Genomic DNA, 11,453 nt, shown 5'->3' with positions numbered 1-11,453 from the left:
ATTACTTATACCCCGAAACGTAGAATAGTACACTGAGTGTGTGACATCGCGAAGAAGAGAAAAAGGACATGATTCCCAACACTGATCATTTGAATGTCTATTCCTGTTCTACGACGTCTAAGGACAGTAGCAGAACAAAGTTCCGAAAAAGCTATTTTTAATACAATTTTTTAAGAAGGAACATGGTAGATGACATAGTTCAACGAACACTCACATGACTACTATAGATAACATATAACATACCACTGAAGTAATAAGTAACCACATAAATGTCATAATCTAGTCGGAAATACAGTACTATGTGTAACGATGCAATTTTCCTAACTGTAATAAAAGCCAAGCAACCCAGTGACTAAGGAATTTTTAAGCTCGTTATCGATAACAACTTATGAATTGAACCAAAGTTTTGTTGTCTCCGTTGTCGACGCTATGAAATTTTTCTAAAACAGATGGAACGGATTTCACATTACATGAAAAAAGGAAAACTAAATATTTCCAAACCTTTCGAAATCTAAAATATTCCAATTTCCAAGATGATGAAGTATAATCACGTGGCTCTTCTTCGAGACAGAAAAGCTTCGCTGAGATGTGAAAGATGCAGAGCAATTGATGTCTGGACAGTAGTATTTGCCATCCCGTAGATTAAATGTTGGCCCTCCCCAGTACTGGATTTGCTTTGAACAAATAGGAAGAAGAGGAGCTCGAAAGGTTTGAGTTCCGTTGACGGTTGGTATTCTATGGTACTTTATTCGTCTCGCTGCATCTGTAAAACTAAGGGATCGTTCCGTTCGTTCGCTCCTCCTTGCAAGATAGTATATAATGGAACTGCATAAAACTACAACAACAAAACTTTTCGTCCTCGTTGAAAGAGCAGAACCTGTTAATGACACAGACACAAGAAATTCTAAATTAATATCATGTATCAGCACATGTTGTACTACGAGTAGGACAAGTACAAGGAACAAAACAAAAAAACTACCGAAATTGTAGCTGAAATATAGAAAGACGATTGTCTCAATGTCTTAAATATGTTAAAAAAGTTGTCCCACGTATAGGTTTTTATATTAATAATCATAATGTGATTACAAGAAAAAGTAAACAAACCAAAAGGGAGTCCGTTATTGGCATGTTGTGTAAAACACAGAATGGTTATATTGTAATGTGGCGTTCCTAAGTATAAGTTATATTTTTCTTTGTCTGAAAATACGGGTTCCTAAACTAGACCGTCAAAAAATGGACCAAATGTATTTCTTTACATGGACACCGTTGGAATTAACGAGGGGAAACTTGAAGGTCAAAAGTGCAAAAGGGTTAAAGACCTTGCAGGAGTTTGAAATGAACTTAAAGGAGGTATAATATCACTTCATGACAATATATAGCTATAGTCCTACCCTCAACGCATTATAAGAAAATATATATCTGAGTGTAAGTATCGTCAATGAAAAAGTCGTCGCAACAAAAGTTACTTCTACCAAGAAATGTGCTTCCGCTAACAACATTGTCTACAGTCCCGGCGATCGTCATCGGTTCCCTGTTCTTGTTCGCGTTTGTATTCTTTATAGTGGTCTCGGTTATGAAAAACGTGTTGGTGTATGTGCTTGTGTTTGCTTGTGGGTTCGCATTTGTGTTTGCAATCATAGAAGTTGTCATGAACAATCTGTCCCCATTCGTATTTGTGTATTTTTTAGTGGTTTTGGGGTCGTTTTGGTGATGTTGTTCATGGTGGTTAATGCATTGTGACATCTTGGTTTGCGTTTGTGTTTGTTTTCGTGTTTACAATTTTGGTGATGGTCATCGTCGTGTTCACGAACCTCCTATGCGTGTTTGTGCTTTGGGCAATAGTCACGACTATATTACTGTATAACCTTTCAGCCGGTGTAGCAGTCGGGTTACTATGAGGTTTGAAGTTACTCATCTGATGAGCCCCTGTTTCCCAGCCCTGTACCAGCCATTTCGGAATACTATCCGAATGGCCATGCTTAACGCATGTATTGGTCAATCTGATTTAGTCATTGACAGGTAGGTAACTTTGGGCAAAGCCTAATATTGGAATGGCATTCTAAACGTCGAAGGTTTATATTTGCAATTATGTTCATTATATGTCAGTTATAGGCATAAAGATAATATGTGCATCAGGCATAACAATAAATGACTTGCTCTTAGGACATCCACATTACGTTCGTGTGTCATTGTGCTGTGGCGTCGAGAGCCGATCAGGCCCAGTGGACAATTGCACTTGTCACGGACCCTTTCCTAAAGTCTTCGTTCCCCCCAAGTATATAAATGAGAATACATTACTCTGTATCCTACACGATTTCCCCTGCCACCTAGTAAACCCATGCCCTCGTTGCTATATGCCCCACCTCTTGTCCACCTTGACCCACCTCTTGTTGGACCGGCCATTGTCTGCGCATTTATATAAACTGTATGTTACAATCAGCTATAGGCCTCACTGATTACTGCAAGAAAGACTGCAATGTAAGAAGTTTGTGATCCAAGCAGGGGATGAGGTGGGGTGGCTTAAGGAGACGTGGAGGTATATGAGGTATGTCTTTCCCAATACATTAAGCAAGCAACACGAGACTGTAACTGTTTAATCCCACTTAATCTTGGTTGAGTGATATTCATTGCGTACACAAGTGTTGGCGCTATACTACTACGTCATTATTATCATTGACAGTCACCGCAAGTGGGAATGGCCAAGCGAAGCTAAATCAGCGATGAGTGATACGCCAAACCGAGAGCGAAGTGAGCCAGTTATATATATAGTTGCAATTATTTCAGGGAGACTGACTTGTATCCGCAGAATTGGGCAATATAACGGGTTACTGGACCAGGTTTCTATTGGGAGACTTTCACGTAATATATAGTTCTGAAATGTTTGGTACTAAAAGTTTATTGCAAATCTGATTTTGCTGAAGCAAGGTACATTAGGGAAGGATTAATCATGATGACCTTACTTTTGATTATCTTTGTATGCACTTCCATTTTGGTGGTGATTTTAGTATCTACCGATAGTTGTCTCTTGGGCCACATCTTCCGAGCAATCGTAGATCCGCTATTGGTTAGTACCACTGATATATGTTAACCTATCTTGTCTTCTGAGTTGCTGTTGCAATCTTGCTTTCCTCTGACGTATCAATCAATCTGAGTAAAAACAAAATTGTCAACCCTTGATAAAACACCAAGCTATACGATATTGAAACTTGTGTCATATTAGATCTAACTTTCTAAGGAGAAACGAGTACGAAATATTCAAGTGATGTCGCCTTAATAGTTCAAATTTAATCTTTGTAGATCTGTATTTAAGTTTGTCTGAAATCAAATTTGTAGCTACCAATCTCACGATTGGCCAAACTACAACTCCAAAATTAGAAACTGGTCATCCCTGTTTTTGTTTTTCTTTGTTATATCTTATAATAAATGCAGAAAATTGTTGATACCAATCCTTAAAACCTAGCTTAGTAATTAAAATGCACTTACCTTGGACAAGGTTATCAGAAAGAGTCCCTAAACCTTGACATTATAGAAAATTTAGTGCCGGTAGCCAACAATGCTAGCGTGCTGAGTATTACTTCACTTTATATTTAACTAAATCAATGTTAAAAGGATTTTATGCTTGCTCAAATTGATTGAGTTTCTGTATCTGTTGGTCAAAACCATATCCTCATATCATTTTGTATAACAAATATATGACGTGTTTTTAAAAGTTGGTTGTATTGTGTAAATGTATCTGGCAACAGCAGAATGAATGATGTCATCAAGGCATTTGCGTAGGTCTTGTTTTTTTCTTTATAATATTTCAATAATTTATCCACAGAGGAAGTTTATTTTTGCACTTTGATGAAACTCTAACTATACAAAAAGTACTGAGGTTAGCCAAACACTCCAACGTCATCAGCTTTCAAGGATATCATCAACAACAAAATTAATTAGCAAAATTAAATCATTGGAAGAACATTTCGATCGTTTCCGACATGCACAGCAATGCAAACATTAATGAAAGCAGCAAGGCGTTTATTACGGGCTGTGACGTTATTTATATAGATGTTCCTATTGGAAAGTACAATGATCTTACCTTTCAAAAGCATAGATATGTACAAAAAGTCGGCAAATGCAGTTCAAATGGACTTGGCTGTGATTGGCTCTTCAATATACACAATGGTACGAACCTACCTGTATAAACAAAACTCACTAGCGGGCAGAGAGCAATTGAAACCACCTAAGAGTAAGACATAGGCTAAACCTGTAGTTTTGAATTTCGTTAAGCTAAGCCTATAGTCTTGAATTTCGCTAAGCTAAGCCTACAGCCTAGTCTTGAATTCGCTAACCTAGTAAAGCGTTACGGCTGTTTACATAAACATTTGTTTCCTTATTCGCCTGGCTCCTAATATTAGTCGCATAGCAAGATAGAAGGCCAAAGCAAATAATGCATATACATCCTTATTTTATCAAGCTGCAGGTGAATACTCCTAGACCTAATCTTATTGAACAGTATTTTCTTCTTACCTTGCTGCTAGACGCCAGACTGTAGGCTGCTGTTGGTCTAGCTTTAACTTCATAGTTAGGCATATGCTACTTGCTAGGACTGGGTTAGTGTCATTGTGTTTCGGCGACAGATAAGTTGACATGTGACGTACTTCCGTTTCCAAGACACTATTTTTTTTTTTATTTATTTATTTTGTTTGCCACAAAAGTACAAAGTGGAGGAAGTCTTCCATAAAGCTTAAAAGCTTAACAATGTGGAAGACTCCCTGAAGAAAGAAAAGAAAAGAAAAGAAAAGAAAAGAAAAGAAAAGAAAAGAAAAGAAAAGAAAAGAAAAGAAAAGAAAAGAAAAGAAAAGAAAAGAAAAGAAAAGAAAAGAAAAGAAAAGAAAAGAAAAGAAAAGAAAAGAAAAGAAAAGAAAAGAAAAGAAAAGAAAAGAAAAGAAAAGAAAAGAAAAGAAAAGAAAAGAAAAGAAAAGAAAAGAAAAGAAAAGAAAAGAAAAGAAAAGAAAAGAAAAGAAAAGAAAAGAAAAGAAAAGAAAAGAAAAGAAAAGAAAAGAAAAGAAAAGAAAAGAAAAGAAAAGAAAAGAAAAGAAAAGAAAAGAAAAGAAAAGAAAAGAAAAGAAAAGAAAAGAAAAGAAAAGAAAAGAAAAGAAAAGAAAAGAAAAGAAAAGAAAAGAAAAGAAAAGAAAAGAAAAGAAAAGAAAAGAAAAGAAAAGAAAAGAAAAGAAAAGAAAAGAAAAGAAAAGAAAAGAAAAGAAAAGAAAAGAAAAGAAAAGAAAAGAAAAGAAAAGAAAAGAAAAGAAAAGAAAAGAAAAGAAAAGAAAAGAAAAGAAAAGAAAAGAAAAGAAAAGAAAAGAAAAGAAAAGAAAAGAAAAGAAAAGAAAAGAAAAGAAAAGAAAAGAAAAGAAAAGAAAAGAAAAGAAAAGAAAAGAAAAGAAAAGAAAAGAAAAGAAAAGAAAAGAAAAGGAAAGAAAAGAAAAGGAAAGGAAAGGAAAGAAAAGAAAAGAAAAGAAAAGAAAAGAAAAGAAAAGAAAAGAAAAGAAAAGAAAAGAAAAGAAAAGAAAAGAAAAGAAAAGAAAAGAAAAGAAAAGAAAAGAAAAGAAAAGAAAAGAAAAAGAAAAGAAAAGAAAAGAAAAGAAAAGAAAAGAAAAGAAAAGAAAAGAAAAGAAAAGAAAAGAAAAGAAAAGAAAAGAAAAGAAAAGAAAAAGAAAAGAAAAGAAAAGAAAAGAAAAGAAAAGAAAAGAAAACAAAATATATATATGTGTATGAATACATACATAGATATAAGTACAAATTAAATGTATATATATAGTAATTACATAGAGGTATAATTTAGTTTTAGTCAGTAACTAGCAATTATTTCCTTACAAAACCACTTCTTAAAGGATGTGACTGACTTTTTACTCTTTAAATCGTTCATTAGAAGATTCCATGTTTTTGTTGCACGGTTTTGTAGGCTTAAAGTTCCAATGGTGGTATTGTAGAGATTATAGTGGGCATGATTAGCATGCCTCGTGTTATGATTATGTATATCTCTGTTACTGGTTAAAAAATTGTCAAAGGCAGCTGGTAGTAATCCATTCCAGGTCTTGTAGGCAAATAATGCAAGCTTAACTTTAATGAGATCGTGCAATTTTAGTAAGTTGAGTTTCTTAAATAGGGGACTGGTGTGCTCACGTGGGGCTGAGTGTGTTATGTGGCGAATGGCTGCCTTTTGGAGTATTATAAGATTGTTATGGTTGGTGTTGTATGTACCAGACCAAATAATGGAACAATAAGTGAGATGCGGGACAACCAGGGTCTGGTATAGTGTTCTGAGTATGTTTTCCGATAGATAATATTTCAACTTAGATAATATGCCAACATTCCGTGCAATTATACTGCAAATAATTGAAATATGGTTGCGCCAGCTAAGTTTACAATCAATATTTACACCTAAAAACTTAGTAGTATAAACTTGCTTAATTATTTTACCATCCATACATATATCTTTATTCCAAATAAGTGTATTACGAGTATTAAAGACAATGTAATTACTTTTTTGTACATTTAGTGATAATTTGTTGGCTGAAAACCAATTACAGAATTTATTTAATTCATTTGACACGTTGGAAGATAATGTGATTATGTCGTCGCTCTCGAAGAAAATACTGGTGTCATCAGCAAAGAGAATGATTTTGGCTAGTTTGGAGACATGACAAATATCGTTAATATATAGAATAAATAACAAAGGACCTAAGACTGAACCCTGTGGAACGCCGCAACGAATTTTAGCAAGATCGGATCTAGAGTTTTTATACAAGGTATACTGATATCTGTTCGAAATATAGCTTTCAAGCCAGTTGAGAGTAGTTCCTCTAATGCCGTATGAAAATAATTTATTGATAAGGATGGTATGATCGATCGTGTCAAACGCCTTCGAAAGGTCGAGGAATACACCAATGCAATTTTTGCCATTATTAAGACTAGTATGTAAACTGTTAAGTGCATCTGCCAAAGCCAGTTCAGTAGAATGTTCGGGTCGAAAGCCGTACTGTTCTTTACAGAGAATATTATATTGGTTAAGAAAATTAAATATGCGATTGAACATAAGTCGTTCTATGATTTTAGAAAAACAGGAAAGCAATGAAATCGGTCGATAATTCTCATGTACATTTGAATCTCCCTTTTTATAGATTGGTATAACCTTTGCCGTTTTAAGTTTATCTGGGAATACGCCAGTGTTAAATGATAAATTACATATATGGGTCAAAGGCTTAGCAATAAAAGGAATAACATTTTTTATAATACCAGGTTTGAAATCATCATATCCTGCTGCTTTATTGGGTTTCAAGTTGGAAGTTGCAATTTTAATAAGTTCTTCTTCAGTGACTGGGAATGTGAATATTGAATGACTATTGTTATCACGGATGGTTTCATGTGATTTACCTTTGTTTTTTATTTTACTAGCAAGCGATGGTCCAAGATTTACATAGAAATTGTTGAAGTTATTCGCAATGATATTTTCATCACTGGTTTCTTGGTCACCATCTTTGAAAACAGCAGGATATGATGATTCTTTACGGTTATTGTGCAACATTTCATTAATAGTACGCCATGTATGATTTGTGTTATTTCTGCTCTGATTAAATTTACTGTCAAAATAGAGCTTTTTCGAAAGTCTGATTACTTGATTGAGCTTATTACGATACGTTGTATACATAGACTTGTACATAACTGTAGGAGACTTTAACTGACGTCTGTAAAGTTTGTGCTTCCTTTTAATGGAAGTCAAAATACCATTCGTAATCCATGGGTGTTTCTTTCTACGACGCTGTTTATGATTGATTTGGCGAATAGGAAAACAATTATTATAAGTTGAACTGAGATAATTAAAAAAGGTATTATAAGCAGAATTGACATCATTTTCGTTTAAAACATTATCCCAATATGTGTCCCTTATTTCAGAAGTAAACCGCGTTACGTTGTTAGTATTGTAATTACGTCTATAGATGGTGTTGTTAGATCTGATTTTCTTCCCTACCACTTTTAGAAATATCGGAAAATGGTTACTTATATCAGTGATGAGAACCCCTGAAGTAATCGTAGAATCATCGTTTGTAATGATGTTATCTATCAGGCTTGTAGTAATGCTACTAATACGAGTTGGGACATTTATTGTGGGGATGAATCCGTTCGAATAGAGAATATTTAAAAGCGTAGTTGATTTGATTGCATTCGTTAAATCAATATTATAATCTCCCATTATGTAGGTTTTACAGTTTTTATTCGAAATGATATTGAAAATATTTTCCAGATTAACATTAAACTCATCTAAAGAACCATTAGGTGGTCTGTAGACTATGCCGATAAGAAATTTATCTTTTGAATTTATGTTAGTAACCTCTATAAAGAGAGATTCTATAGAATTATTAAAAATTGATAGGTCGGGTCTACAAATAAAACTTATATCTTAATGTACAAATAGACAGACTCCACCGCCCCGTTTATTGTTACGATGTTTTTCAACAAGTTTGTAATCATCCAATTTTATGAGGGGAGAAAAATTATCATTGAACCAGGTTTCTGTGAATCCAATTACCGTAAAGTCATTATTTAATACAGAAATGAAAGTGTTAACATCGTCAAACTTATTGTTTAGGCTACGACTGTTGTGGTGGCACAGTGATATACCGTGATGAGGGGGCAGATTGTTATAAGAGTCTATGTTATGGTACTTACACGAGACATTATTTTCCCTGAGGCCGTTAATATCGTTGAGTATAGGTGACGCCATTAGTGATAACATTAAAATTGGTAAGTAAGAGAATATAAATCTTATTTTGGTTCTGTTCGTTCCCTTTCCCTAGTGTGATATCGCCTGGTGGTTGTGACGTTGGGCCTGGGGATGTTCTTCCTCTGTTGCTGGTTTGTGCTATTCTTTTTTACGACTATCCAGTCTGCTCCATCATTCGATGATAGGGTTCGCTTTATCTTTGCGCCGACTTGTTGATTTAATTCGCTCTCCGTTATCGGCTGAAATTTAGTCTGCCGACTTCTCTCTTTCAGGTCACTAATACATTCCTCATCTTTATCTTTTGTTAATACCCCAGTATTCGCAGGTCTCGATTCACTTTCCTGTGCTTCATAAGTCGTTGGTTTCTCTGTGTCCTCGTGAGTCGTTGGCTTGTCAATTGGGTTCTCGATTTCTGTGTCCTCATCCATTGTTTCCGTGTCGTCCTTTTCATCGCAGTGATAACTCGTGTGGCCCAGCTTGTTGCATTTGTAACAGAGGATTTCAGGGCAGCGGTTCCTTGAATGCCCTTGTTGACCGCACTCTCTACACGTGTATTGTGGGCAATCTCGCATTATGTGATCATCTGATAAGCAGAGATTACACACCCGTGATTGTCCATTGTGCTTTAATCTTAAGTGAGTTCCCTCTATAGTGATTGCGTACGGTAGAGACTTTACACTGTTTGGTAATTCGAGTCTAACGTATCTGATGCCATTTTCTATGTCGGGGTAGTCTTCGTAATATTTACGTACCCATGGGGATCTTAGTCTGCATCCGTATTCTTCCAGTTTTCCGGAGATTTCATCATCGGTAATGTACATTGGGACTCCAAAAACACTTACGGTTATTATGGTCTTGGTCACTCCCATGATGTCACATACCTCATTCCCTATTTTTAATCCAGTTTCTTGAATAAGTTCTGCATCTTCTTTGTTTTTTACCGTTAAGATCCACTGTCCTTGAGTCTTAACACACCCGAGAATATTTTTCTTTCCAATGTCGTTGGCCAAAGACTTCAATATGTCCGTAGATTTAAAATTGGCATCAACAAGCTTCACACTGTTGGTTTTAAACACGAAACTATTTGGCGGCATTTTCGCGGATCCGGTACTCATTTTCTGAGATAAAGCCTGGCGCCAAGTGGCGCCTTGGCACTTGTATCGTTTGAAAAAACTTGTACAAATTATATCGATGTTTTGCCAAATTCGTAATAAAATCCTCCTGTTTCACAGGATAATGTTAAATGCCTCAGAATGAGGCCAGAAAAATGCACGAAAGACAGAAAATAAGTAAATAATCGAGAGCCGTTGAAGAGATGTTTCCGCTCTGATGTCAATGCAATTAAGAACCCTATTAAGAACCAAGAGCCTGTACTGTGGCCATCACGTGTTAACGTGCAAATAGCTTGTACTTTAATTGTAGATGAAGGTGATGGCAACTCGGCAGCCTGGTCTTGAAGTAAAATGAGAGCAGACTTTATGTGTTCTCGCGACTTGAACTGTTTTCGTTTGGGAAAATTATATGGGCCAGGCTTTGCAGTTTGTAGCTGACGGCAGCTTAGGCCTCAAGAGGTAGCCTCAAGAGGTAAGATAGGTCTAACTGTATAACCGTTAGCCTGACAGTAACAATAAACACGTTCACAAATGAAATATCAAATATAAAATAAATATTAACGGGTGTGAAGACTCGCGCAAGACGAAATGTCTAATGTCGGTAATCTGACCTAGTTACGAATGAGGTGTAACAGAACAGTCTCCAGGTTGCTACGCAATTAACTCCGACGCTTTCCGTGATTCATTTTGAACGATACACATCCCCGATTTCCGTTACTCAAAATTTTACACGTGGTGACCAAATTTTTAAACTGCCGTAACTCGGCGAAATGTTATTCGATTTGACTGAAACTTTCGGTGCTATCTTAAAACATAATCATAATGCAGATTCCGAAAGATTTTTATAATCGGTTCAGTAGTTTTTGAGATATTAAGAGACTAAAAATCGTTACCCCAATAAACCTTGCTTAAAAAAAGCTGTATCCCGATATGTTGGGTACTTCTGTCAATCATTTTTCTGGCTTGTATATGTAAATGAAGGTCTATTCAATCTACTTGAGAAAGTTCAGCCCCTTTCCCTATTTAGTTTGAATATTATTCATATTTGAAATCTTGCTCCGTTTCGGATTGGTGCTGGCATCTGGAACTAGAAAAACGACATGACGTCATATGTAAATTTTGACCCCATATGTAAATATGTGACACAGCCTCATTTGCGAATCTGGGACAACAAATAAACTTTCCACCGCAAGTCTGTTCATGGACCGAAAATGTTGAAAATGAAGCGTTTACTCCGCAATATCTTCGCTTAATTGAAGGTAAGTGACATCTAAATACATTAACTACAATGTCGGAGGTAATTTTGACGTACAATGTTATGATTTTGTTGCCGAATTCAGCAACAAAACACTCGGAAACTGAGCTGGCAGTTGCGCGAAAATTATGTGTTGCACTGCAGTATAGGCTACGCAATGATAATGTCAGTGAAAGTAGCGTTACCTTAGTCCGTAGTACGCCTACACCATTGAACTTAACGAAGTCTACTGAGTGATAAAAATTGAACATTTATCGTATTGTTTATTGAAGGGAAACATATTCAGTCTTATTTTTGGTAGGGTTTGATTGGATTCGCTAGG

The 11,453-nt window shown here is 35.5% G+C and overlaps 1 protein-coding gene across 1 annotated transcript in view; it reads right to left on the bottom strand.

Annotated features, from left to right (window-relative positions):
• The window catches only part of LOC139982592 (alpha-(1,3)-fucosyltransferase 4-like), a 4,613-nt gene extending 1,466 nt beyond the window's left edge, over positions 1 to 3,147 (bottom strand). The window contains exons 1-2 of the mRNA XM_071995521.1: positions 2,961 to 3,147; positions 502 to 877 (exon numbers count right to left, since the gene is read on the bottom strand). Coding sequence (XP_071851622.1) covers positions 502 to 877; positions 2,961 to 3,036 — 452 coding nt within the window. The 5' untranslated portion in view covers positions 3,037 to 3,147. The remainder of the gene's footprint in view (positions 1 to 501; positions 878 to 2,960) is intronic.
• Between the last annotated feature and the right edge of the window lie 8,306 nt (positions 3,148 to 11,453).

The sequence above is a fragment of the Apostichopus japonicus genome, chromosome 2 (genome assembly GCF_037975245.1).
Source record: "Apostichopus japonicus isolate 1M-3 chromosome 2, ASM3797524v1, whole genome shotgun sequence".
In the NCBI taxonomy this organism is placed as follows: Eukaryota; Metazoa; Echinodermata; class Holothuroidea; order Aspidochirotida; family Stichopodidae; genus Apostichopus; species Apostichopus japonicus.
Note: the sequence above shows the minus strand (reverse complement) of the source record. Positions and strands in the feature narration are given on the sequence as shown.